Source organism: Acomys russatus, chromosome 1 (genome assembly GCF_903995435.1).
Source record: "Acomys russatus chromosome 1, mAcoRus1.1, whole genome shotgun sequence".
NCBI lineage: Eukaryota > Metazoa > Chordata > Mammalia > Rodentia > Muridae > Acomys > Acomys russatus.
In genome coordinates, this window is record NC_067137.1 from 25,846,183 (window position 1) to 25,871,920 (window position 25,738).

At 39.3% G+C, this 25,738-nt stretch overlaps 1 protein-coding gene across 1 annotated transcript in view; it reads left to right on the top strand.

The window, feature by feature from the left end:
- Positions 1 to 25,738, top strand: part of Itsn2 (intersectin 2) — a 112,604-nt gene that overhangs the window by 39,254 nt on the left and 47,612 nt on the right. Inside the window, 11 exon segments of the mRNA XM_051143112.1 lie at positions 714 to 851; positions 1,264 to 1,349; positions 2,351 to 2,613; positions 3,378 to 3,527; positions 5,378 to 5,518; positions 6,804 to 6,891; positions 10,126 to 10,265; positions 11,451 to 11,531; positions 19,222 to 19,358; positions 23,136 to 23,281; positions 24,114 to 24,256. Of these exon segments, the coding sequence (XP_050999069.1) occupies positions 714 to 851; positions 1,264 to 1,349; positions 2,351 to 2,613; positions 3,378 to 3,527; positions 5,378 to 5,518; positions 6,804 to 6,891; positions 10,126 to 10,265; positions 11,451 to 11,531; positions 19,222 to 19,358; positions 23,136 to 23,281; positions 24,114 to 24,256 (1,513 nt within the window).

Consider the following 25,738-nt stretch of genomic DNA (forward strand, 5'->3'; position numbering starts at 1 on the left):
TGAGTCTGTCCTGAAGATTGTTTCTGAAAAACCAAACAGAAAATCAGTGTTTCTGTAAAACTTTGTGACTCAAGTATGCTCCATAGGAGTGGGTATTTGAAAGTTCTGTTCACTTGGGGAAGCACGCATTCTTGAGAAGTTCACCTTTGTTTTATAAGTAACACTGTAGTTTTCTTTCTTTCTTTCTCCTCCTCCTCCTCTTTTTTTTTTTTTTTTGACTTATTTATTTTGTGTATGAGTGCTCCATCTGCATGTACACCAGCAGGCCAAAAGAGGGCACCAGATCACATTATAGATGGTTGTGAACTACCATGTGGTTGCTGGGAACTGAACTCAGGACCTCTGGAAGAGCAGACAGTGCTCTTAACCGTTGAGCCATCCCCCCAGCCTATAGTTTTCTTTTCTATAATGACTTAGGTTGCTGTCCAGAGATTATCTCATTTTAATATATTGAACTGAACATGAAATATTAAAAAACCACCTCCTCAGAATGGGCATTTGCTATGATGATTCAATGCCTTCCCTTTCTTTTGGGCTATGAAAATTCAGGGTAAAAATTGACTCATTGTTTTGTATATATTTACATTTCACTAAAACATATTAACTTAGCATTTATACTGTCATTACTCATAAAAATAAAAGCTGTACTCTTAATATAGTCAGTAAAAATTCTCAGTGGACTTGTAAATTATGAGTTTTCACATTTCGTTTAGGACTCTGGCTGACATTGATGGTGATGGACAGTTGAAAGCTGAAGAGTTCATCCTGGCGATGCACCTCACTGACATGGCCAAAGCTGGACAGCCACTCCCACTGACCTTACCTCCCGAGCTCGTCCCTCCATCTTTCAGGTATGCAGATCTGCAGGGCTGGATTTTCATCATTTATGTGTCATTTTTACTTTGGAACTGGTTGAAGCCTGTGCTTTAGTTTAGAGGAAAGTTAATATTTGCTCTGTCCTTCAATTTTCATACTTAATGAGTGACACTGGGAAGTAAATAAGAGGAGTTGTTTTCATTATGTGATAGGGAAAAGTTTATCTGAAGACACTTGAAAAACTTGCCCAGGAACAGTAATTAACTGAATCCAGATCTCTCTAACACCCAAGTACTTTGCACAGTATGACTAATGGCCATACTGTATTTCAAATATCCCTAGTATTATACATTAAATATTAACTTGTTTTAAATGTTGGTAATCTGTATTTTTTTAGTCTGAAAATTCTCAGACTTTGTGACACTGATTGTTGTTTGTTCTTCTTAGAGGAGGCAAGCAAATTGATTCCATTAATGGAACTCTGCCTTCATATCAGAAAACACAAGAAGAAGAACCTCAGAAGAAATTGCCAGGTTTTAATTTTATACTTTTAATTTATTTATTTTAAAATAAAAATTAATTGTATTTACTTTAAATTTTATTTTATTTTGGCTTTTTGAGACAAAGTTTCTCTGTGTATCAGCTCTAGCTGTCCTGGAACTCGCTCTGTAGACCAGGCTGGCCTCGAACTCACAGAGATCTGCCTGCCTCTGCCTCCTAAGTACTGGGATTAAAGGCCGTGCGCAGCCACCACACAGCTGAAATTTTATTTTTGAAGTATAAATAGAGTGTTTATAGACTTAAAAATTATCTGCTATACGAAAAAACCAGTAGATGGGAGTTGTAGCTATGTATGTATATATTACTGGGGATCGAGCCCCTGTGCTTAATGTAAACCATCCAAGCATTTCCACCACTGAGCTGCATCACCAGATCATTGGGGGGGGGGGGGTTAAATTATTTATTCATTTTAATGAAGGGTAAAACTGAAAATGGTAACGGAAGAGAGGAGCATGTGTATATTTGGGAAATTTGTGTTTCTTACATGTTAAGAAAAATAAGATCAAGCTCTGTAATGAAATCCTTAGCTTTGAAAAATTGATTGCTTGAAAGAGTATACACATGATTATTTAAAAGTTAGCAAAAAAATTAGGGTTATAGCTCATTTGTAGACTGTTTGGCTAGAACTAAGTTTGATCCCCAGCACTGAAAAACAAACAAACAAAACAAACAAACAAAAAACCTTCTTCAAAAAGTTAATGACATATAACATGTAAAACACAACAACACAACCTTGGTTATTTGAAGAAGTGAATATTTTTACAGGAAATAAATCTTTCCTGTTTACATTTGAGTTATAAGTATCCTTAGGGGAAATAAGAACACCCAAATGACTACCAGGACAGAGTATATTGAACTAGATGAGAGGTTCTGTAGGCTGCGGGAGAAGCATACAGTCTATTTGTCTCTCTCTCTTTCTTTCTTTCTTTCTTTCTTTCTTTCTTTCTTTCCTGCTTTCTTTCTTCTTTTTTAGTTACTTTTGAGGACAAACGGAAAGCCAACTATGAACGAGGAAACATGGAACTGGAGAAGCGGCGCCAAGCCCTGATGGAGCAGCAGCAGAGGGAGGCCGAGCGTAAAGCCCAGAAAGAAAAGGAAGAGTGGGAGCGGAAACAGAGGGAATTACAGGAACAAGAATGGAAGAAGCAACTGGAACTGGAAAAGCGCTTGGAGAAACAGAGAGAACTGGAGAGACAGCGGGAGGAAGAGCGGAGAAAAGAGATAGAAAGACGAGAGGTAATTTTCAAGTTATTTCCTAAGAAAATCCCTGATTTAATAAATGAGTACATTTTGTTTTAAGAATCTGCTGACTTTTCAGCCCTGTTGTGCGTTTCTGTCTGTATCATGTCACTCTTGATCCTGTACAGAGTGAGTCTCACTTCCCTTGGTGGGGGAAAGAGGCTCGCTGTGTGTACGGAGTTGAAGGCTTCCTGATGCAGAGCTGGGGAGGCCCCAGTCAGAGGACTGATTGCAGGGCTGAGCAAGGGGTCAGGCAGAGGAGGACACTGGGTGAAGGCAGGCCTAGAACTCACAGTCACGGTCTGAAGACGTGAAGCTCAGGGAGATGAAGATGCAAAGAGGAACAAGAAGCCTGGTCTACAAAGCACGTCCAGGACAGCCAAGGGCACACAGAGACACTGTCTCAGAAAACCAAAATAAATAAATAAATAAAAGAAACCCTGGTTGTATTTTAAAGGGCCAGGAACAGAACACAGTGAATTACAGTGCTGGGGAAAATTGTGAGTGGAATTGCGTCTCCTCTGATACCAGAATAAAGGGATGATTACTTCTCTAGTTTTTATACTTAGTACAACAAAAAGAGGGTTCAGTGATGAATAAAACACACTTTCGTGGCTGTCTTAGGGCCCATTGAGGAAGCAACATTTTCTCACCTCCCCTTAGGCACTATTGCCTCCCACTCCCAAACACCGTCATTCCACGACATTTTAGATAGTGCAGGTTTTGTAAATTTAAAAGTTCCATTAATTTGTTAATTTTAGGCAGCAAAACAGGAGCTTGAACGACAGCGTCGGTTAGAATGGGAAAGAATCCGTCGACAGGAGCTTCTCAATCAGAAGAATAGAGAGCAAGAAGAAATCGTCAGGCTGACCTCTAAAAGGAAGAGTCTCCATCTTGAGCTGGAAGCAGTGGTAAGGCTAAAGTTTGCATGGAATTTATCTGAACAATGCTTGTATTTCCTAATCAGGGTTTGCTTGAATAAAAAGAGTTCAGTTGCTAAGTAGGAAAACAAACAAACAAACAAACAAAACCGAATAGCTTACCTAAATATCTCTTGCTGTTTCCTTCAGTTTGAAAAGCTAATTTTTAACTAATATTAGTCATTCTAATTAACTGATTTTTACACACCAAATGTTAGAGGGTCAGGTTCTTTGAAATGGGAAGGTAAAGAGATCTAGAACCTGTCCTAGAATGTCAGGATTTTTCATAACGAATGCTTACCTATGTGCCAGAACCAAATTTACAACCTGTGCAGTGGCAGCTGAGTTTTTCCTTGGGTGGGGTGGGGGGCTGGCTTGAATTGCATTGAAATTATTTTTTAAAATAAATCATCGTAATCTCTTTGTTCAGAAAGATGCTATTTTGTGGCTTTAAGTTAATTTATAGGAATATCTTGACTATTAATCATGCCACAGTGCCACACAGAGGTCTAAAGCCCTGAGCTTCTGTGTGCAAAATGGATGTCTCAGAACCATTATTTTGATGGTCTAGTTTTTCTCAAAAATGGGAGAAGATGGAGTGGCCAGGTAGCTCAACAGCTGAAACCACTTGCTGCCACACCTGGCAAGCTGAGGTTAGACTCTGGGACCCATAGTTCAGGGAGGAAACTGACCCCCACCAATTGTTCTCTGACCTCTGTGCACACCCACACATACACACACAATATAAACAAATATAAGAAAATTAATATTAAAAAAAACGTTAACATTGCCTGGTTTTCCCTTAAGGCTTAAGGTAACACAGCAGCACAGTAGCATGGGTCAGTATCTGGAAGGGCCAGTCTGTGCTTCCACATGGTGAAGATAAGTTCTGTAACATACTCATTTTAGTGGGTAGTTTTCAAAATATAAGACATTAACTAGTCAAACTTTCATCAGTGACAGCCCATTTCTCCTCACTCCACTGCATTTTTGCTAGCGCTGTAACAACAAAACACCACAGGCTGAGATACCAAACAGCAGAAAGTCAAGGTGTGGTTCCTGGTGAGGCCTCACTCTGTCCTGTGACTTCCTCTGTGCACGCGCATTTCTAGTATCCTTTCTGTCCTCTTCTCCTTCAGTGAATTGCTCCAGTTAGATTGGGGCCTATTCCAAAGACTTTTCTGTTTGTTTGGTTTGTTTTTACCCTAATTTCCTCTTTAAAGTGTGTTTCTCTAAATATTAGACAAATTTGGCTTGGAGGGTGAAGTGGCAGTTCACTCTTTACCACCCACCCCATGCTTCTTCCTAGATCTATGGACAGTTTCTGCTCTCTGCTTTATTCGCCTCCCCAGGAAGGGAAGGATAGGGTATTCTTCACATAAGGAAAAGAATAGTGTAGGGTAAATGGAGTGAAACCCAAAACTTCCTTCTGGATACTGGTTAGCTAAAGCAGATTAGAAAATAACACTGAAACCAGAGAAGGAGAGTCTAATGCTAAATATCACATGCAAGCATTTAAAGAATAATTAAATATGCTTTGAGAGTGTTTATGTAGTTATGAATACGCGATCCAGAAAAAATTCAGTGTGTTGTATTTGTGCACTTTCATTATAACATATAGGCTCTTGCTCTCTGAATGACTTGCTTCTTAATAACTCTTCATATAAATGAATGTGAAGTGAATCCCACTGGATTATCAACCTTCTTCTCCTCAGACTATGAATCATAAATGTCATCTGAAATATAGCTAAATAAAAGGATTTTTCTCCTGAAGGGAATATGTCTTGTTAGCACTTTTTTTTTTTTAAAAAACCATATATGTGTGTATGATCTTCCTATAGAATGGAAAACATCAGCAGATCTCAGGCAGACTTCAAGATGTCCGAATCAGAAAACAAACACAAAAGACTGAGCTAGAAGTTTTGGACAAACAGTGTGACCTGGAGATTATGGAAATCAAACAACTCCAACAGGAACTTCAGGTGGGTCTTTTGCAGCTCAGTGGTCATAAACACGTGCAGTCACCTGCCATTCCTCCTGTGGATGATGTGCTTTGGGAATCTGAGTTTCTGGCAGACCTGTGATAGAAAAGATCAGAAAGTCTACTACCTCTTAAAACTGGGCTTGACGTGAGTTAGGTTCTGCTTAAATTTATACATAAACACTCACCACTTCAAACTTCAATAAAAATATCTTTATAGCTGGGTGGTGGTGGCACACGCCTTTAGTCCCAGCACTCGGGAGGCAGAGGCAGGCGGATCGCTGTGAGTTTGAGGCCAGCCTGGTCTACAAAGCAAGTCCAGGACAGCCAAGGCTACACAGAGAAACCCTGTCTCAAAAAACCAAAAAAGAAAAAAACCCAAAACTTTATGTATTGTTTTTGTCCATTTGGAGATCAGGGCACTAATACTGACTGACAGGTGTACTCCATCACAAAAGCAGCCTCTTCTTGCCGTACTCTTACATGCCAGTGAGCAAGGCAGGACCAAATCCCCTTACTGAGGGAAAGTCCTCGGAGTTTAAGCACGTCCTACAGCCATACCCCTCTGAACACTGTAGTTCTGGGAGTCAAGTATCAGTGCTGGAGTTATGGCAGAACACCTGTATTCATACCACATTATACACTGCAATAAAATGTTGCTATTCATTTTAGGAAATTTTGATTAGAAGTTAGTCTTTCAGAACAGTGGTGAGAAAATATTAAATGTTTCTCTCAGACCCAGGTACCTCTTTACTTCTGAAGCAGAGTCTGGTCCAATTATTGCTGTTTGAAAGTAGGGACGCTGCAAGTATTGTCCACCTGAGAGTCTTCTTATGTAACTTTTTACTGAAAGGATGGATAATCAGGGTTCCCATGGTCACAGCAAAGCCATTTCTTTCATGGTTTAAAAGTGCTTCCCTATTTCTCCCTAGGATTTCAGCCCCTCTTTGATGTACACATAGGCATTATGGAGTGCCATGGCCTGCGTGTGCATGCTGTCTAGTACATAGATGCCCTCTCGTTCTTTGCCAACTGTCATCCATCACAGTGCAGAAAGTTTAGCCTCTAGACACGCATTGATGAACGCATTCTTGATTCCTTTAAATTCAGCCAGCCATTCCTAAGTATTTGCCTAAATATTTTCTTTTTATATCCTATATAATTCTACACTACAACCAAGTAGCATTTTTATTCGGTATAAAAGTGATTAAGTCATATTTTAAAGTTTTAAAAATATTCTTGGACATTGTATTGTTTTAATGAGATTCTAATTTTCTTTTTTAAAGGAATATCAAAATAAGCTTATCTATCTCGTACCTGAAAAGCAACTATTAAATGAAAGAATTAAAAACATGCAGCTCAATAACACACCTGGTAAGTCTCTAAGTTTTGTTGTGTTTCTTTTCTAAATAATTATTAATATATTATTATTTTTAAAATGGCATTCTACTAAATTAATTTTTTGCCTATAAGTTAAAAGTTTCAGAATAATGTGGAAAATATTATCACAAATTGTATTAGCTACTTAGCTCATAGCTGTGACCAGATACCTGACAAGAAATAACTGAAGAAAGGAAAGGTTTATTTTTAACTCACAGTTTAGGTACCAAGTAATCAATGAGAAAGCATGATCTCATATGTGAATAGTGTAAGGAAAAGTGGATAACCACATGCTAAACGGTAAAATGGTCCTTATCTTATCCTAGACATGAAAATCAACTGCAAATGAATTAAAGACCTGAGCTTGGGCATAGTAGCTCATGCCTGTCCTAGCACTTGATAGACTGAGGCAAGAGGAGTGCCATGAAGTCAGACTGGTCTGGGCTACATAGCAAATTTCATGACAGCCTGGGCTAAAGAATGAGACCCAAAGCAACAAAGATAGATCAAAACCTAAACATAAGACACAAGCTATAAAACACTCAGAAGAGAACAGACAAAAGTACCTTGACATCTTTTGCAACCATTTTAGTATAGTATTTTTACTAATTCTTTGAGAATGTCATACAATGGACTTTGATCATATTTACTCTCACTCCCCCTGACTCCTCTCAGATCTACCCCTGCCTCCCCAGCTCACCTTCAGTTCAGATCCACCCCTGCCTCCCCAGCTCACCTTCAGTTCAGATCCACCCCTGCCTCCCCATCTCACCTTCAGTTCAGAGCCACCCCTGCTTCCCCAGCTCACCTTCAGTTCAGATCCACCCCTGCCTCCCCAGCTCACCTTCAGTTCCTCTTTTTTGTTTAGCAGGCTTTTAAAAAATTACTTTATTTTGGCTGGGCATGGTGTTACACACCTTTAATCCCAGCACTCATGAGGCAGAGATAGGTGGATATCTGTGAGTTCAAGGCCAGCATGGTCTACAGAGCAAGTTTAGGACAGCCAGGGCTGTTAACACAGAGAAACCCGGTCTCAAAAAAAAAAAAATTATATTTTTGTGTGTTTTGTCTGCATGTATGTCTAGACACTGCAAGTGTGTGGTGTCTGAGGTGGCCAGAAGAGGGCATTAGGTCTGCTAGAACTGGAGTTACATACAGCCATGAGCACCCATGGGGGTGCTGGGAATCAAACCCCAGATGTCTGGAAGAGCAGCCAGTACTCTTAGCCACTGAACCATCTCTTCAGCCCTAATAACAGGTTTTTTTTTTTTCATCATCAAAAAGAAACTGTCATATAAATGATCTTTTAATATCATCAAAAGCTCAAGAAATATGAAATAAGTCATTCTATCTCTCAAACTAAAAGTTTTCTGCACAGCCAAGGAAATGCCCAAGATGAAAAGGTGATCCACAGACTGAGAGGAAATATATGAGACCCATGTATCTGTTAGAGCTTTGATATCCAAATATATAAGGAATTCATACAACCCAATTTTAAAAAATCCCCCAAACAGTAAAAAATCCCCACATGGCTCAATTTAAAAACAAAAAACAGATAAAAATGACTAGTAAGTATTTGAAGAGTGGTCAGTATAGTTAATCATCTCATACCTCAAGGATAGATGTTATCAGGAAGGTAAGAAATACGTGTTGGCAAGAGAGAAAAGGAAAATCTAGCACACCATTGGTGGGAAGGTAAATCAGAACAGGTATTATAGAAAATAATAAAGCATATTCTTACATAATTACAAGTTAAACTGCCATATGGCCGCCATCTGAATGTGGAGCTGAAAGAAGTAAATCACTGTCTGAAAGGCGTGTGCACTCCATGTTCACTGTAGCCTCTGCACGCCAGGTTGGGAACAGATGTCCATCAATAGGAAATGAAAGTGTGTGCATACACATATTATACCTTAAACAACAACAACAACAAAGAAGCTGATGAGGTGGCACACACCTGTAATCCCAGCACCCAGAGAGGCAGAGGCAGGTAGATCTCTGTGAGTTCGAAACCGGCTTGGTCTACAAAGCTTGTCCAAGACAGCCAAGGCTACACAGAGAACCCCTTTCTCAAAGAACCAAAACCAAACACATGAGGGATCCAGTGCCACATGTGACATCATGAGTAATCCAGGCTGTAGACTCAGTCAGACGAGTCAGCCATGGAAATAAGAAAGTGCATGGTGTCACGTGTGAACTCTAAACAAGCTGAACTCAGAGAAACACAGGAGAATGGTGCCTACCTTTAAATGGAATAGCCATAGTTTAGCTTCTATGGAAATGGAACTAAAGCTGCATGTCCTAATTGATAAAATATATTGTTAAATTTAAAATAACCTAAGATTGGGTTTGTGGCTCAGTGGCAGAGTGCTTACCTGGCATGTGTGTATGAGGCCCTGCTTCAATCTCTACTAACACCAAAATTTAAAAAGTAAATAGAGGTTTGTGTGTTACAGGATGCTGTAGACACTGTAGGTCTGCGAAGCAAAAGTTGAATGAGCACACACATGTCTAAGTGTGTATTCATTCATAACAAATGCTGAAAGGAAAAGTTAGGGTTTCAGATGCAGGAGGACTTAGCTTTTTACTCTGTATGTTTAATTTTATTCAAATTCTGTACTTGATTTCCATACCCTAAAAATAAAAAATTTTAGGATATGAATTTATATAGTAGTGTTACTATTTTGTTTTAAGGTAAAACACTATTTTTATAGCTAGTTTCTCTATCCTTGTGTAAAGTTTTTTAAATCGTGTACTTCTTAACATGAGTTGTTAAATAATCCTGTCAGCAATGCTTACTGGGTCCTTGATGTGGGTGGTCCTCTGGGTTTGAGATCATTATGAGTATGTACAAAATGACTTCAGCAGCACATCCTGTTGCCTGAGTACACTTTCTGAGTACCTGTTACCTGAGGTGCACTTTCTGTCATGCCTGTATATTCACCTTCTTTAATGAGGTGGATGGTATCATGCCCATTGCTTTGGTCAAAAACCTTTTCTAATGTGGAATTTTTCAAGTCCCGATCCTTTCAGTTAGAACCAATACTTATATCCATTAACTCTGAGGACCTTTGCAAGATATTATTTGGGAGTAGAAAGTAGTGTCTCTTCTGCTCACGGATGTTAATAATATATACCTTTGTGTCTCTTTAGTTACATCTTTTTGAGCAGACAGGAAATGACATAAGCTTCTGTCAAATGTGAACTGACGATATTTTTGTACTTCAGATTCAGGGATCAGTTTACTTCATAAAAAATCATTAGAAAAGGAAGAATTATGCCAAAGACTTAAAGAACAATTAGATGCTCTTGAAAAAGAAACTGCATCTAAGCTTTCAGAAATGGATTCATTTAACAATCAACTGAAGGTATTTATCTTCTATGCTTCCTTTAAGAGCTACTGTTAGCACATGTATTACATTTTCATGATTGATTATACCACTGCAGTTGCCAGAATCATAATAATATTGCTTTAATGTTCTCTAAAATTTAGTAAATATTGTGTCATAAGACTAAATCTTTTTCCCTGAGTTTCAGATTTTGATGGCTATGTGTTCTCTTTATTGGCATCCATGTATCTCAGAAACAACTGCCTAGGCTGGAGCGAGGGCTCAGCCGTTAAAGGCTAGGCTCACAACCAAAAACACCTGCCATTAATGTCAGCAACATCCTAAAGTGTAAAACAGGCTGGGTGTGAGGGTGCACACCTGTAAACCCCCAGAAGTTGGGAGGCTGACACATCAGGGTCAGAATTCAAGGCCCTTCCTCAGCAACCTAGAGACTTTAAGACCAGCTTGGGCTACATGAGACCCTGTCTCAAAAGGGGGAGGAGGGGTGAACACGGAAATTTCAACATTTCTCTCATGGTAGATCTTCTAACATCCTAAATTCTTTTTGTTTGTCTCTTTGCTCTAAAATAATTAACCTTAGTGCTTAGTGAAATCTAAAGGAAATCTGAGACTATTAACTTCATATGAAAAGAAAAGTTCATGATTCATTAGTTTACTGTTTGCTGCTGTGGCAGAGCAGGTGCCCAAGCACACTGTGTGTCCTTTCCTTTTCCTAATTGGGTACTGAAGCCATATGAATGGAGACAATAAAATGTTAGTTGGATACTGAAACTATGAATGGAGGTTAAAAAAAAAAGCTAAAAACTAGACTAATGGCACTTCATTCCAATTTGGGAGTAGTCTTAGTTCATCCTTTGCTAACTATGCATAAAATTATCAGAGCACACAGTGTTATATAGTAATTCTTTAAGAAAACTGTTTCTTCATATGGCTTTTATCTTGTTGGCTTATTCAGAGTAACATTAGCAACAACTAGGAATAAACAGCGTGATTTAAAAAAAAAAGACATCGTGTTGGCTTCAGTGAGGGACAGAAAGCTGAGAATAATGCTGATAATGTACTTTACACAAAGATAGAGTCTTTAGAAAATTAAAACATGATCATTTGTCACTGATGGTCAAACAAGCCAGTCAAGTTACCTTCCTTAAATTCTTTTAAGTCTGTACATAGTTTAACTGGCCTTTTGTCTGCCTTATCTTACAGTGTGGGAATATGGATGACTCTGTTCTTCAGTGCCTTTTGTCTCTGCTAAGCTGTCTCAACAACCTCTTCCTCTTACTTAAGGTTATTTTCTAATATCTAGCTTCCTTTTTTTATGTTACTTTACTGTTTTCTTTTTTTAAACTGGACTATTCTTTGCCTTTATCTGATTATCTTTGTTTGGAAAAACCATAAGCCAGAACCCATTTTTTTCCCTTCTGTTTGCTCTAATGTCCTTCTGCTGTCTCATTGCCTGATTGAGTCTAATGCCAGAAGCCAGGAAAAGCTGCCCACAGTGTCCACCTTCGTGTAGAGCCCACTGGCTCCTTACATTATCCCTGCTCATTGGGTTAACTAATGGGATGACTCAGGAGAAAACGAAGGGAATGTGAGAGCAAATCACCATATCCCTTAAAGCCAGTAAGTTTCTATTTGCAGTCTAGGGCAGGTTCATGTCTTGTGTGTACCAGGCTGCATCCTAATTAAGAAATAAGGAGAAATGTAAAGAATCAGTAATCCAAGGGCATCATTACTTGCCAGGCCATGTGTTCTAACATACTTGAAGTAGAAATTAATATGTGTGAATTATATGCTTTGCCATGTGTAATTCACAGACTATTTGAAATATCAATGAATCCCACCTTTAGTGTAGTTTAAAGAAAGGTGATTTATATTGACCACTTGCCTACCCTACTACTCAGTGCTAAAATGTATGCAATAGGCAGTTTCATGTATCTCCCACAGTAACTACGCCTCAGCTCTTGGGAAGGTAGCAGCAGCAGGGGCCCAAATGTTGATATATAGCAGTAGAGCGTGACTGACCAGGCTATCTGGTCTCAGAATTTTGCTGTAGATCACATAGAGACTGAAGTGTGAGTTTCTTCATTGTAAAATGAAGCTCAGTGCGGATTTGTAGACTGTACTCATTGTAGAACAGTCTGGTTCCTCAAGCCAGCATTGATCCTCTACAGGCAGCAGACTCTCCTGTCTTGCTTTGCTTTCTTCCCTCTGCTTTCTGCCTATTGCTTATTGATACTTTCAAAAGAGGCAATTTAGGACACTAAAGGGGTGTGAAATCTGTAAGTCATTGGCTAGGAAGCTTGACTGTGGTTACAGAAAGCAAGAAAAGAAGCCTTTGTAGTCATGCTGGAAGGTGATACAGAGAGATCACTTAACACAGTGCTGGGAAATTCCATAGACTCCACAGCAGCGTCCTTTGAGGACTCCTGAAAGTGCCATTTCAGTTGAGTAGTAAACAGAAGCTGGGTCAGCAGTGGGTGGGAATGAGTACTGTTAAGTGTGTATGAGCAACTCTGAAGAGACTGAGAAGAAGGCATGAGGCTGACAGGTGTTAAATGAAGGCACAAGGAGACCTTAAAGAAGACCGCAGGGAGGAAGCCGATTATAAATAAGTATGATAATTGATAAATCACAGTCCCTGGTTACCTCTTTGCCATGAAAAGGGGCCTGTGTAAAAAAAAAAAAAAAAAAAAAAAAAAAAAAAAAAAAGCCAGATGTGGCACATCTACCTGTAATCCCAGTGCTAGGGAGACTAGATGTTAAGGGATCCTATTTCAAAACATAAGGTGGATGCTATGTCAGCCATACTCCAGGGAAGGCCCACTTAGGAGCAGTCAGCCAACACAATTGGACTCCATGGGGATTGTGTTTGTATCTTTGGTTTTAAAAGAGAAAGAGACTATGAAGTTGGGTGGGAAGTTGGGGGAGGGTTTGGGGGAGGAGTTGGGGGAGGGGATTGAATATGATCAAACCACATTGTATGAAATTCTTAAAGAATAAGTAAAAGACATTATTAGAAAATAATCTGGAAAACAATTGAAGAAGACATCTTATGTTGAACTCTGGCATACACACACACACACACACACACACACACACACACACAAAGAGGAAAGAAAAATAAGAAGGAAAAAAGAAAACTCCAGAGCATAGATTAAAGGATTTCTTTAAAAAGAATATTTCTACATGCTAGAGGAATAGATCAGTAGGAGTCATTTCTAGGTGAGATTTTTAGGAAAAAGAATATATGGGGGGGGTTAGGAATTTTCAGGGGCGGGGAGATCAGCCTAAAGTAGGTGCATTGGTGGGCAGGCGTGAATGGGTACACACGTGAGAGAAGAAAACAATGTATTAAGCAGTGTTAAAAGCCTGTTTCATTCCAGGGCATGAGTTTAAGTTGAAGACTGCATGCCTGCTTATATGATACTCTCTCATAATACATAGCTGGGATGATAAAGCACAGAGACGGCTCGGCTAGTGAAATAGGCTCCTGGCTTCATAGAGGTTTGAGATTTTAGCAGACATTGTTCAGGATGGAAGGGAAGGGGAGTTATAGATCTTAACATGAGAATTATGATAAAGATAAACTGAAAGAGGAACTGCTTGTACAAGGATCTTAAAGGAACAGGTGCTGATGAAGAAAGCCAACAGAGTGGGGGGCTCAGCGAAACTGAGGAATCTTTGACGTGGCAAAGGCAAAGTAGCTCGGAGGCTAGCAGCTTATGTGGGAAGAAAGGTATGTGGCTAGTGGTGGTTCTGTTTTTGATGATTATAGAATTCAAGGCACAATGGTAGGAATGATCAATTTAGAAGCATTTAAAAAGTCTGTCCTCAGAGTTAGGTTTTGATTGGACCATCAACACAGAGGTAAAAAGACATGCATAAATGAAACTTAGTGACCAGGTGATCAGTAGGTGATGATGAAATAGCATGCATATGCTCACAGACACAGGGTGGGGTTCTTTGTGAACCCCCATGTGTTACACAAATACTTTTGTTCTTATCGTGTGATAAAAAGCCACTACCACTGACTCTGAATAGTAACTGAAGAAGTGCTTTTCCATAGAAGGAAAACGGAATCTGCCAACACGAGAGTTGTTAGTGGTACCTACCAGGTGGCAAAGGGTAACTTGGATATCAGTTATACATCTTCTCTCCAAGATGAGGTATAGTAGCAGAAAGTGTGAGCCTGAAGAGCTCTGAGTCATGTGATAGGAACTTTGGTTTTTAAAGCAAAGCATCTTATTCATATTTATGCTGTGGACTCCTCTCTACATCACAGGGACTGGAGGTGTAACTTAAGGTTAGAGTACTTGCCTAGCATGCACTTAGCCCTAAGTCCAATCCCCAACTCTACCATGTGTGTGTGTGTACATATATATATGTGTACATATACACATGTATATGTGTGTGAACATTATATGCTTTAAAAATAATTTATCAAATGTAAAAGTTCTAGTATATGTTTTTATGTTTATGAATTAATAAGATCTAGTGACAGTTAAGATATCAAGTAATCTATAATGATAAGAACACCTTCAGTTTCTGTTTTTGAAAATTTAATAAACATTAGTAATATCATGGTGGTGTATTGCTTGCATTTGACACTGATGGAAATCCTGGGTTTCAAATAGAAGTTAGTGAAAATAAAAATCAATTTTGTTCCTAGCCACATTCATGGACTTCTGACTCCTACTAAAAATAATTTTAAAATCTTAGAAGTACATTGACCCTCAAATTACAAACTGTTGCCCCAGAGTGAAAGCAAAGTGGTTTGGTATGCTCATTTTCTTGTCTGCTTTTTTCTCTGTTAAAGAGATAGGGATGATGGGATTCCCGCTTTGATAATTTTGTTACTTTGTTACTTACAGATCTTGAGGCTATGTTGCTGTGTGAATAGATTTACAATTGTAGTTGACTGGTGCATGGGTCCATTTGTCATGGTGTCCTCTCTAGAGATACTTCTTGCCTTGAGGACTAGGTTTTTTTTTTTTTTTTTTTTTTTTTTTTCTATCATCCCATACTGGGAGACTCAGGCAAGTCCTGGGCTACCCCGCGAGATAGCTCACTTGGCAAAGTGCTGGCTATGCAAGCACGAAAACCTGAATTCAATCACAACCATCCACAGAGAAGTCTGGGCCTGGAGGTATGCTTATAATCCTAGTGCAGGAAGTAAGAGATACAGTGTGGGAAGGGAGTCAGACACAGAGTTATCCCTGGGGCAGGCTGACCTATCCTAATTGCTGACTCCCAGGTCCCAGTGAGAGGCTCTGTCTCAAAAACAAGGTAGAGAGTCCTGAGGAAAGATACTCAAGGTTGACTTCTGCTTGCAAGCCTGTGTTCATGTATATGCACATAAGTGTGCACACAGTACACACACACACCTTTTTGAAGGATAATATTTCCTAATATATTAGTCTAAACGTGCCCCATTTTTTTTTGCCCTGTTGGCATGGCGTATCTTTTTCCATCTTATGTATAAATTATTGTTTATTTCATTTACATTTTATCTTATAAGTAACATAGTTATAGTTTATAATTTCAGTTTCATATTTAGTTGGAATTGTTGGTCTGTTTAATATATTTACTGACAAATTTGGACTGTAAAATGTCATTTTATTTCTTCTGTTATTTCTTTTGTCTATCTATTTTGTGTTTCTTTTTCTCACCTTGCCCTTTTTTAGTTTATTTATTTATATACAGTTTCATGCATATATATTAATGTACTCTGAGCATAGTCTCCAACCATTATCCTTTCTAAAAAGTCTTCCTCCTTCTTGCATTTTCTAAAAGCCTACTTCATGTAATTAGGATTCTGCCTGAGCATGGGTGGGGAGGTATTTACTTTACTTAAGCTATGGCAGTTTAACAATGGTTACACCCACCCCTGCCCAGCAACCTTCCTTCAGGGAGGGATGTTTTTGTTTAAGTCTACTTCGCCCTTCTCTGTAGCCTCATTATACCTTTTTTTTTTTTTTTTTTTTTCCTTTTCTGGTATTAGGTATCCTCAGCTTACAATTTTCATCCTTGATCTATTTAGTATCAATATTAATTTGCTAATGTCTGTATGCAGTGTGTATGCCCAGTGCCTGCAGAGACCAGAAGAGGGTGTCAGCTCCTCTGAGACTGGAGTTGGGGATGGTTGTGACCTGCACTGTAGGTGCTGAGAGTCAAACCTGAGTCCTCTGGAAGGGCAGCCATAACTACTGAGCCATCTCTCCAGCCCTTTTTCTTATTTCATTGACTTTTGGTATACTTCATAATTTTTGTTGTTGTTGAATTCCACCCAAGCTTTTTATATGAAAAGAAAATCACAGAATAATTTGGATATTCATTTTTATTTTGATAAATGAGGCCCTCTTCTTTCCAGAGGCAATTTTCTTTTGCTTTGGGCAAACAAAATGGCACACATCACCTTAATTCAATTACTGACTGAGCTGATTCAAAGTGGCACTTCTGTGATGGTTTGAGTGAGAACGGCCTTCATAGGCTAGCTATATTTAAATGCTTAGGAACGATTGGGATGTGTGGCCATCTTGGAGGAGGTGTGTCACTGGGTGGGCTTTGAGGTTTCAGAAGCCCACACCATTCCCAGTTAGCTGTCTCTGCCTTACACTTGTAGATCAGATGTATGTTCTCAGCTACTGCTCCAGCTTATGTCTGTTGCATGATCCACGTTCCTTACCATGATGGGCGTGGACTGTAGCTCTCTGGAACCGTTAGCCCCTTACTTACTCCCTAATCCTGAGGGGTCCATGATAGACAATTAAAATGGGTCCTCCTCTTCAGGAGGAATTCCAGCCTGTTTACTACAGCTCTTCCGAGAGGTGGATGCTCTGCTTAGCTCCCTAGCCACTGCTTTCTCTCAGCTTCTCAGATGGGCGAGTGCCTGGAAAAAGAAAGCTTGGGTGTCAGGTGTCTTTCACCTCTCTCTGGTGCCTTGACAGTGTTCCAGTGCATGTAAACAAGTACTTTTTATATTTTATTCAACTTCCTACTTCTTGGCAGAATTTGAAACTGTAAGATTACTCAGTCTTTGCTGGGAAAGGTCCCAGTTATTAGACTTTTTGTCCTTAGCCAGCCATTGGAAGAAGGCCCATTTCAAGGACCAAAGGCTTGAAATAAAACCTCCTTGGAAAATTCCTGCAGCTCAATCTCAAAGGATGAGTTGGAGGGCTAAGGTCACACAGGTTACCTTCAGACATTAATTGGGTTGCTCTTTATACTCCCTCAAAATTAGTGGTATTCTCCTGAGTCCTGGCTCCTGTCACTACTAGCTAATATTTATTGAGAATCTAAGAATGTGGCCTGCAATACTATAAGCACTTGACCAGGATTAATTCATTTTGCCGCCCAGCAACTCTGTGAGACCCATTCAGATAAGGAAACTGTAAAACTTCACTTCGATAGTACAAGTAGTTCCTGACATAACCTGACTCACGTTTGCAGACTCCTCCTGGAAGCACGCTTCTTAACATTAGGCCAGCCTGCTTCTCCACATAGCCACTGTGGTCTTTTGCTTTTCAGTTAAATTTAGAGGCAAAAATAACAAATAAAATCATGGAAACTAAGGCCTGTACATAGCATTTGTGTAAGTCGCAGACACTTGGACAGTCTCAGTCACCACACTACCCTTAGGCCAGGTAGCTTGTTTCTGGAAATATACAGGTTGTCTTGGTTTGGGTTTAAGAGTTTTATGACTAGGAGGGTGGAAAGGACACCATACAGTTTAAAAACAACAACAACAACAAAATTAAATTAAAACATGTTCAAATATTATTTAGCTCCCTAATTTGCTATTAAATTTCTTTTGATTATTTTAGGATTCCCGCCCCCCCTTCTTTCTTTTCTTTTCTTTCTCTGTTTGTTGTTTTAGTTGTTGATTGTTATTAGTTTTCTCTTTCCTTCAGCTTTGTTTTCTCTTTTCCTTTTTTTTTTTTTCTACCCTTGTTAATTATTCTGCATATTCCAAGGGAAAGAAAATCAGTTCAAAATGGTGGCTATTGAAAGGAGACCAGTGGGAGGATGGCTGCTGGAAATGGCCCTTCCTGCAACGCTGAGCAGTGTAGTTCAAGACCGGATTCCCCCAGTCCTCTGCTCTACTCTGTCTCTAATCTTTACCTCTGCTTCATGCTGACTTCATTTCTGTCACTCATGCTCTCACTTGGCAGTAATGGAGCCAGGTTTAGTTTATCTCAGTGTAATGAGCCAGAAAAGTCTCTCTTTTTACCTAATCAAGGTGTCTATATCCCAGAAAAAGTTCTGACCCAGCTTGGATCATATTCATGTCCTTTTGACCAGTCATTCTGAGCACGGAAATGAAGTTCTGTAATTGTTTAGACTAAGAGTAATGACTGCCTCTGAATGGAAATACAAGAACACTGGGACTGCAAATCCATTGTGTATTCTTGTGATCCCAGCACTGGGAAGGCAGAGACAGACAGGTCCCTGAGGCTTGCTGGCCAGCCAGCGCAAGGTACTAGGCAAGTTTCTGGCCAATGAGAGAGTTATTGCAAAAAACAAGGAGTTTGTTGCCTGAGGAATGATACCTAAGATTGGCTTAGGCCTCTGGCCTACAACACACACACACACACACACACACACACACACACACACACACACACACACACACTTTGCAAATTTTTTCTTTAAATGTTATTACAAGCAAATTTTTCCATATTTTGATTAATTACATTTTCAATTGAAAACAACACTTCAAATAATTGGTTTATTAGCTATTTTATGTTCTTTATACATGAACTGATGTGGAAATAGATGAATTTAGCATGTATTTGTCTTAGTAGATGCATGAAATACTTACTGTATTTAAGGCTCTTATATAATTTAAATAGTTCTTTTAGACCTTTAAATCTTTTAATTATACTTGTCTAGGTAATTTGTTTTTAGTGCAAATACTACATTATAAATATGATTAAAATATTTAAGTATTGACTTACTTGTATTTTGTCCGTAGGAACTAAGAGAAAGCTATAATACACAGCAGTTAGCCCTTGAACAGCTTCATAGAATCAAACGTGACAAATTGAAGGAAATTGAAAGAAAAAAATTAGAGCAAATTCAAAAAAAGAAACTAGAAGATGAGGCTGCAAGGTAATTAATATAACCTTGTTTATACTATATTACTATTAAATGAATGTATGATATGAATGAATGTATGATGTACAGCGAATGTCCAATGAATGGATTGCATTATGAATGTGTTATGAATGTGTGAATAATGTATTTCGAGGGTGACACCTGGAGTTATGCTCTGGCTCCTACATGTACACATTGGCATGAGCACCCATATACATGAGTGAGCGTGTGTACATATACATGCATGAGGAGACTACACATGTGCTATATTACTATTAAAATTATGCTGGGTAGTAGTGGCACATGCCTTTAATCCCAGCACTCAGGGGCAGAGGCAACTCTGTGAGTTCCAGGACAGTCAGGGCTACACAGAGAAACCCTATCTATAAATAAATAAATAGATAAATCAATCAATCAATCAATCTAGCTTTGTTGCACATTGCTTTTGTTTATGAAAATGTAGATATTGATCAGATTCCAAATTTCATCAATTTAATTCTCCTTTTAGGTACTGAATTTTCATTACCCAAGTATATGGCCTACTAGTGAAAGATAAGGGCATGGAAGTGCAACCTGGTTTGGGATTCTTGGTCTTTTCTTTACTATCTGAGGGACACTAGCAAGCAGACTGTTGCTCTTTCTAAACCTTGGTTTCTCTATTTGAAAAAAGAGACTACCATTTACCTCATAGAAAATTGTAGGCCTTAAGAAAATAATGTAGCTGGAATCATGTATGTCTTGTACCTTGCACATAGCCAACCCTCATTAGTTCTCTATTGTTGTTAATTTACCAGTATGACCTAATAATGTTTATTATCAGACCTATAATTATTATTATGGGAGTAGTTTTCTAACCCACTAGCAATCAATCAAGACACAGACACCTGTTATATTTTAAAATAGCCTTAGTTAAGCTGGAGCAGAGCAGATAGTAATCCCCTAAACTACTTCCCATAGTGAGGCAGGAATGGGAACACCTCCCCAATCCCATGCCATCTGGTTCTAATAATTTCTATTAAGCTACCTCCCATCCATAATTCCTAAATACTTGTTAATTATCATCATCTGGGCCAAGTCTCCATCCACGTCAGCCATGTGCTTCTCCTCCACCTAACCCACGATGGTGCAACCTTCTTCTCCTCTCCTCCGGTCTCCCCAAGCCCTGGAACCTTAGCCACACACAATAGCCCTGCCCAGGTGTGGTGGCCCTTTATTGGTCAAACAGGTTAGGCTCTTAGGTAAGATGGGTCACAGAGACTGCAAACAGTAATTAGCATGAAAATACATCAGACCAACCTCCAACACTACCTTGATAATAAATCTGTTGTTCCTTGCAAGATCATTAGAAAAAAGCCATATAAGGTGATTTTACTTTTTAAAAAGACTCTGTCACATGCTGCTGGTACAGTTTTCACTAGGCCACTAAGATGCATTGATTGTTTCCATTAAAGCAGAGGGAAGAGGCCCAGGACATCTGAAGCACAGGCCTTTCCCTTAGAAGATGTATGTGGTTGTTTGAGGCTTTTTGTCTTTTTACTTTTGTCAGTAAAATCCTTTGGTTTTCCCAAGTTCTCCAGTGTCAGAAATTAGTATAATTAGTAAACAAATATTAACAAGCCAGTAATCCTCTGCCTTAGTAAGGAACAGATGAGTGGCATCTGTAGAAGAGCTAACAGACACTGTGGAGGTAAGAAGCACATCCCCACTTAGTGAGCCTCTGTCCTTAGTGGCTGCAAAACGACCAGTGCCAGCACAAGTTTGTGGAGTGACAGCTTCTGGGTGTGACGCAGATCCACAATGGATTCCTCATTCACACAGCTGTGAGGTCAGACAGCTAAAGAGCTTTAGTATTCTGGGTACCCGACATCCATGGCCTCCTAGCCAGAGAGACTAGAATAATACAGAAGGGAGGGGCTCAGTCAGTAACGGGCTTTCCTTGTAAGTATGATGAGCTAAGTTTGAGCCCCAGAGTCCAGGTAAAAGTGTGGTGGTGCACAGTTCCAACTCACTGGCCAACCAGTCTAGCCCAAGAAAGACACTGGCTTGAAGGAGGTGGACAGGGCTTTTGAGGGTGATACCTGAAGCTGTCCTCTGGCTCCTACATGTATGCATACATGCATGAACACCTGTACACATGAATGCATGAGCACACATACCGGCATGGGAACACACACATACCATGGCCACACATAAATACAAATGTGAGCACACATACATGTAGGCACGAGTACACACATATATGCATTTTTAAAAGAATATTATAGAAATAGAGATAATGCAGTTCTTCACCTAACACTTACCTTGTGCCATTTGACATTATAGAGGGGATCTAAGCAGTAGTCACACACTAATTGGATGAGAATTTCCTGTTGATACATTCAATTCACACTTCCTTTTAGGGTTTTAATTCTTATTAGTCACACGCATTTTCATTTTATTCATCTTTGTACACTTTGTCTTACTGTAGTAAAGCAAAGAAGTAATGTAGGATCTTATCAGTCCAGAGCTTCATGATAGTACTACAGCTTGGTTTCTTGGCCATTTGCCCAGGTGTGGTCCTTTTCCTTTCAGCCTATTGGTAGTCGTTAGGTAAGGCTTCACATTGTAGATGAGCATCACTTGTTTCTGGACTAGGTTTTTACTCACTCTCTTGCCTTAGAACATTTATCACAATGTAATGAATTTTCTGGAGTTGTTTATGATGCTGTGGTAATCAAACCAAGGCCACTAGGTCATCCCTGGCTTTGTATTCACACTATCCTATGTAGTCCCCATATCAGGCATTAATTCACAGCTGTGAGTAAGAGAAATGCCTTCTATGTGTCAGACCCCTCTAGAAGCTTTGTACAGCTTTGAACCAAATCTGCGTTCTGGATAATGAACCAGGAGCATGACGTTTAAAGCAATTTGAGATCCTTCTACGTTTTTAGTTACCCAGAAAGAAAACTTACTTTTTCTATTGTCACCTCAAAAGTCTTTACATTCACTTAGACAGAGCTTTTTCCCTCCACTCCTAGGCATGTTTCTATGACATATGACAGTTGAGTACTGGAACTAACATTTATTATAGCTCTCTCACTTACATTTTTATGACTTCATTCAGAGAAAGAGTCGCTACTACTACATTTAGCATCTTCCGAAACCTCAGCTCTGTCAGAGTAGCAGAGATCGTTCCTGGATATATCCCTGGGATTGCACATTTATACCCCACCTAAGTGAGAACTTTGACTTACTCTGAAGTCTCTATCTTCCTTAATTGCTGAAGAAATTTAGAAAGTCTGGGTAAGGATCTCAAATTGCTTTAAACATCATGCTCCTGGTTCATTATGCTGAACGCAGATTTGGTTCCAAGCTGTCTGTACAAAGCTTCTAGAGGAAGCGTAGGACAGAGGTTGAGGGGTTTGAAATCATGGAAAGAAAGCTGGTCCCAGGGCTCGCTCTGGCCGCAGTCTCTGCCAGTCTAATGGAGCTGAGGCTTAGGGAGGATGTGTGGAGAGTGCAAACAGGAAGAAGCTTTAGATTTGCTGAACCGATCCCTTCTTACTTTTTTCTTGGGTTTAGAGGGAGTTTGGGGTCTGGAATGTTGTCGTTTGTACTCTCCATTGTAGTCTAGGGTTTCTCTTCGGCTAACTGGTTCCTTGCCCACCCCCACCCCCCAATTCCCTAGGCTGGTCCTTGCTAGTTCTCCAGCCAATGGGAACGAGATCTTCCCCAGTGTGTGTTAGCTTGTTTTGGTTTGGGTGTGCTGCATATTAGGATGCTATGTAAACTCTTTGTTTCTCTTATTTAAAGGAAAGCAAAGCAAGGAAAAGAAAACTTGTGGAGAGAAAATATTAGAAAGGAAGAAGAAGAAAAACAAAAGCGACTTCAAGAAGAAAAATCACAGGAGAAAACTCAAGAGGAACGAAAAGCTGAAGCAAAACAAAGTAAGGCTACAGGTCGATCTGCTGTGAGCAAACAGTAAAAATACTAAGCAATAAAATACGCATCCTTAAGCTAGGAAAAAACTTTTACATGAAATGTGGGTGAAAAGCATATATATGCGAAAATGGCTGAGGGTAGAAACCTTACATAACAAGACAAAGAGCGATTTAATTGATTAGCATAAAAGGTCTACTTCAGTTTTCAGAGTTTATGCAACCTTAAATATTTACTTTACTTAGCCAGTGTAGCTTAGCCACTCATTTGAGTGAAACAACAGTAAACTTCATCAACCTTTTCTCAGAAGACACTTTTACTTATACACCATGGAGTCTGTTCCTAACGTACTTTTAGATGAATAAACTCTTGGATCCATAATAGTGATTCAGTGGGTTCAAATTTTTTAACAAAATAGTTCTAAACTTACCAAGTCTAATATATTTGTGACTCCTTTTAATTTTCCCTTTAGGACAAACTAGTGAATCTATAGCTGTTTCTTCATCCAGCCTGTTTTACTCACTTGTCTCATTCGTGGCTTCCTCATGCCCATTACTTCCCTGTGATAGTCTCACCTCCACAGAATTAGCCATGTCTCTCCCCTGCCTGGGTGCCTTCCACGGCATACAGCTTGCTCTGCTGACTGACTCCCACACCTTCTCAGTCTGTGAGGCATCACTGTGGCTAGCTGCCTCCTCCTTCACTTAAGATGAGCATTCTTTGCTTTATACTGACTCTATGACTAGTCAAGATATTTGGGTCCTAACAAATCTAAGTCAAGCAGATTTTTGTTATACTGTTTGATGGTCATTTTTAAAGATTTTAAGAGTTCTTTATTGAGTCATAGTAAAGATGTGTATACTCAAAAGTAGCAAATAATGGGAATTATCTTTTCAGGTGCGACAGCTGTGGCTTTGGCGAATTATAGAGCATTGTATCCCTTTGAAGCAAGGAACCATGATGAGATGAGTTTTAATTCTGGGGATGTAATTCAGGTAAGAAACGAAGCCTTTTCTGCTCATGAGAAAGCTAATCTCAATAGATTGTGCTGTGTTTTCTGTAGTGTTAACTTTGATTTTTACATGCTTCTAAAAATATTTTTAAAACATTATCTTACTTAGCCCTTACAGCACCTCTCATAGCTGCACAGGGCAGTAATCACTCCAATAATATTACCAAAACTGAAAACTTCCACTCAGACAAATTATAAGTGCGAGCATCGCAGTGACAGAGTGGAGTGCGTCTGTCTTTTGGTTCTGTCCAGTGTTCTTTCCACTATGCCGCGTCAGTTCCTATCATAAAAGATGGCACCACTTGTGATGTTTTAACAGAGGAACTGTAGGATTCTGAGGGGCTGATTATTTTCTAACAACTGTTAAAAGAAGTGAAGTTAAGTTCTACAATCCTGAGTGAATTTGGGTCATTCGTTCCTTGGAACAAATGGTCTTTGTTCTATTATCATAACACATGAGATAGATGAATAAGAACATATATAGAGAATCACACTGATAAAGGTAATACGATACATTAGAAAAGCACAGGCTTTAAAAGTCACCCATTGGGATCTTAGTCCCTGAATGTCAAGGTAATACTCAATAAACCATTATTAAAACAAAAAGTTAAATATGCATCCCACTCATTCACTCTCAAGTACCTACCTCAGAGACTAGAAAGCACACGTCCATGTGAACACAGTGGTCATACCATTCTGCTTTATAACAGCTAGACACTTGAAACATTCAGATGTCAATTGGTAGGAAAAGCATGAACAAATTATGATATATCCAAATAACTTCCAGTAAAGAGGATGACACTCATATTCCAACATGGATGGATCTAAAAACAGGTATTTTACATATAGGGAGGCAAACAAAACAAGAAAATTTTACATGATTTTATTCAGAGAAAATGCAAAGCAGTCTAGAGTAACAAAAAGCAGACAGTGCTTCCCAGGAAGTATGGTGAGGGGCAAGAAAGAGAACTCAGAGCGAAGCAAGAAGAAACTGGAAGTGATGGGTCCCTTATTATCCTGGATATGGTGGTTTATCAAAGGCATATAAGTATACCAAAGCATTACATTAATATCTTTAATTTATGTTAATTACATCTCAAAAAGCTGTTTTTAAAAATTAGGGAGGAAGGCAGGCGTGGTGGTGCACACCTTTAATCCCAGCACTCAGGGAGGCAGAGGCAGGTGGATCGCTGTGAGTTCAAGGCCAGCCTGGTCTACAAAGTGAGTCCTGAAAAGCCAAGACTACACAGAGAAACCCTGTAACTTTAGCTAGCCTGGAACTCACTATGTGGACCAAGTTAGCCTCAAACTCATAGAGATTCACCTGCCTCTGTCTCCTGAGTGCTGGGATTAAAGGCTTGTCCCAACATTCTTGGCCTCATATATTAACTTTGATAAGATTTAAAAAGATAATTTGTATATGATGAGAAATAGAAACCTAATAATTTGTAGGAAATGCTTTGAT